The sequence below is a fragment of the Chinchilla lanigera genome, unplaced genomic scaffold, assembly GCF_000276665.1.
Source record: "Chinchilla lanigera isolate Chin_1 unplaced genomic scaffold, ChiLan1.0 scaffold00018, whole genome shotgun sequence".
NCBI classification, from domain to species: Eukaryota; Metazoa; Chordata; class Mammalia; order Rodentia; family Chinchillidae; genus Chinchilla; species Chinchilla lanigera.
The window spans coordinates 5,859,297-5,862,905 of NW_004955419.1; the positions used below are offsets into that span (position 1 = coordinate 5,859,297).

General features: G+C 49.1%; 1 protein-coding gene across 2 annotated transcripts in view; it reads right to left on the minus strand.

Annotated features, from left to right (window-relative positions):
• Positions 1-299: 299 nt before the first annotated feature.
• Positions 300-3,609, minus strand: part of Morn5 (MORN repeat containing 5) — a 43,701-nt gene continuing 40,391 nt past the window's right edge. For both annotated transcript variants that reach the window (XM_013513297.1, XM_005382542.2), the window contains one exon: positions 300-495. Coding sequence is in view for 1 of the 2 variants with exons in the window: in XM_005382542.2 (XP_005382599.1) it covers positions 449-495 (47 nt within the window). In the remaining variant the exon portion in view is untranslated. The remainder of the gene's footprint in view (positions 496-3,609) is intronic.

Sequence of the window (3,609 nt, forward strand, 5' to 3'; positions counted from 1 at the left end):
GTTTCTGTTTTTTTTTTTTTTTTTTTGGTACCGGGAATCAAACTCTGGACCTTGTGCTTGCCAAGCAGGCGCTTGTGCCACTGAACTATATCCCTAACCCTCACCTGAGTGATTCTGATGCAGGTGAAATGAGGGCCTTCTGAGAAACAGTCTTCTAGAGCAAACACTCCAGGGGGCCTTGATTGTTCTCAGGGCTGGGGATTTAGCTCAGTGGCACAGCGCCTGCCTGGCAAGCGCAATGTCGTGAGTTCAGTTCCCAGTATTGGAAAACAAACAAATAAATAAATAAAGCAAACACATGAATCCATGAAGGCTTTATTCTTCTGTCAAAACTGAGGGTCTAGGACTGGAACTAGGCCAGCCAGGGCCAGCCTGCAGGGCCGATGGAAACCTGCCCTAAAGGTGGTTGAAGGGTCCACAGCTTGGGCCTGTGACCCACAACCTTGACCTAACCCTTCCGACATGTCTGGATGATCCACTCGTGCTCATCATCATCTGTAGGGAAGAAGAAAGAGCTGGTCATGCTGCGTGTTTGCTGGAACCTTCTCTGCCCCAGGAGGCCCCCAGGTATGGTCCTGAGGCTGGAGTAGAGTCCAACACAGGCTCATGGTCTGCTGGGGGCCCGTCTGGAGAAGATCTTTCATTTAAATGGAATCCCTCAGCAGAGCACCTGGTCTCAGGGAAACTGAACACAAAGGGTTTGTGGATGCTTATGGAGACGAGCTGGTCTGATCCCACAGGGTCATCAGAACGCAGCAGCCTCACACTCAGGCATTCACCCGGTCCGGTATACCACAAACGGCACCTGCAGTCCTGGGGGGCCAGGCCTGGCTGGTAGTGCCAGGGGACAAGAGTCTCAGATGTATCTTTCTTTTCTGGGATCTCTGTTCATGACCCTTCAAAGAACCTGTGGTTTCCACAGGGGGCCGACACCCTGCTGACTCAGGTACCTTCCTGGGGATCACAGAGGAGGAGCAGCTGCAGCTCTGGCTCTTCCCTGAGCCCCTGAATGCAGCCATCTCCCTTTGCTTAATCCTGTGGATGCCTGACAGGCAAGGCTTTCCCACTGCTTCACAGTGCAGCAAACAGAGGGTCTTGGGGGGTCAGAGTACTTGTCCACAGCCTCAGGGTACGTGTGAGAGAGCCAAAGATCTGAACCCAGGGGTGTCTAACGACAAAGCCTGTGCTGCTTTTCAAAACCTCAAATAGAGAATGAGTGAGTTATCCATTCATAGCACGCTGCCATCCACATGCTGTGCAAGACCCTATGGATTTACTGTATTTTTATTCCCCCCTCTTTTCCTCAAACCCACACCCAACCCCTCCCCCACCACAACAGGGACCCACCATAATGGTGGGACATATACTCCTAAAATGCATGTAGCTCTATAAAATATGTGCTGTTGTTTTTTTGTGTGCAATGTGTTAATTTACAAAAATGGCATTGTGCTGTGAATTTCTTTGTATCTTACTTCTTTCCCTCAGTAGTGTGTTTCCAGGCCACTGCTTCCTCGTATTCCCTGGTTAGCTCCCCTCACACTGTATTCTCCATCTTCCCAGTGGTGGAGATGGAGGTTGACTTCAGCTCCCTGCTACCAGGAACAGCGCTGGGATTACCATTCTCAGGCATATCACTTCAGGGATACAGGGGAGAATGGCATTGGGGTTATATTCCAGGAATAGACTCCTAGGTCCTGTGCAGAATTCCTTCACTGATGCTCCTAGCGAAGCCTAAGCTCTTCTGCATTACACTGGCTGCCTGCCTTTCCTCCCCAGCTGTCTATTCCCTTCAAGTTATCTGTAACCTCGGCCATTCTCCTCTGGTCTGCAGGCAGCAGGAGGTGGCACCTTCTCGCCTTCTTTCCTAGCCCAGTGCCTTCTGCTTAAAGGAGAGCGGATGAGATGTTCCATCCCCTTTGGGTGACAAATGGCAGAAGCTAAGGAACAAGAGGACTTCCAGGGAGTTGAAATGCAGAGGGCTAGTGACCGCTTGCTCTCAGAATCAGATCCCCCTGCCCAGGGACACCCTTGGGTGTCCTCCCCTGCCCAGGGACACCTCCCTCTTTGGTGAAAAGCCCCAAGCCTGGGTCAGAGAGATGGATACTGAGGGACAGCCCTGTGGGTGCTTTACAAGCACGGCATCTCATTGGACCTTTGTAATGCCCGTCAGGGGAAGAGAGATGCCTCCATTTGATAGAGGGGATGAGCAGAGCCATGAGTCAATTATGAGATTCTGAACCTTGGCTTCTCACCCAGGGCAGATGTGATGGTATTGAGGAGATACCTCGCCCCCCTCCGACACACACACACACACACACACACACACACACACACACACACACACATACACCCAGGACTACTTCCTCTACTCTGTTACTTTACATATGACTTAAGGAAAAAGGCTCGCTAGCTTGCTGTGGTCTTTGAGAACTGCACTTTGCAGTCAGGGAGCCTCAGTTTCCCTGAGTCAGCTGCAGGAGAGTCTGGCTAAGGCTGGCAAACCAGGGGTGGGGAGCGCAGTGGTGATGTGTCAGCACACAAGGAGTTAAGCGCTGGTGGAGCCCACTTTTGCCACACTGTGAGCAGCCTGGTTGATAATTACAGTTCTGAAGTCTCCAGGCTATTCGAATCAGTGCAGCTGCAGCCTCTTCAGCGGTAACCCCTGAAACCAGACAAACTGGGTGTATTGTGCTGAACCAGTCCTCGGGCCCCTCCCTGATGGTTACAAATTGACAGCAATGGACTTAACAGCCCTCTTCACTACCCCTTTCACTCTACCTGGCTGCACAGCCACCAATTTGAATCACAGATGCCTCCCCTCCCGGCAGCTGCTCACCCACCCTCCCTCCACCTCCCCTGCGCCTCCTCGGCTCCCCTGGCCCTGCCACACCAGGGTGACGCTGCCGAAGCATATTTCATCAATATTTAAAATGGAATTAAACCTGTAGCTTTGATTAATGCCTCCCAGATCCTGGGAGTTGTGATTACTATTTTGCAAATTGCGATTGTTGGAATATGTTAATATGATTGTCTGAGAACATCTTCACCTTCTCAGATAATTTCCCCCCTTTTGGGCAGGAGGGGAGGGAGAGAAGAGGGAGGAAAAAAGATGGGGGGGAACACCTCACAAACTCTTTAATCAATTGTAAATTACCACCCTTGGCACAATTGCCGGTGGTGCAGAGGGAAAGGGAGGAAGATTTCTGGTTTGGTGCATTTATCTTTAAAAGTTTTTGGTCCTTGTTGACCCAGTAATCTCACTCTGGGACAGTATCCCTGGGAATAATCTATTTGTCTCAGAACTACTTAGAATCAAGAAAATGGAAAATGACATACATCTTTAAAAACAAGGGAATGATTACTTTGTTGTATAGTCATTCATATAACAAATAATTTCTCAACACAAGCTACATGCCAGGAATCCTTGGGAAGGGGGGAAAATTTAAGGGTAACAAATTGAAATGTAAATCATGATCAGCTCTGAGAAGTGAGATGAGAGAGATTCTTCCTTCTGCTTGTGGTATTTTCCAAATCTTTCATTAACATGTAGTGACAATATACAAAAATTAAAATAATTATTGGATTTTTTTTCCTATTCTTCAATTTAAT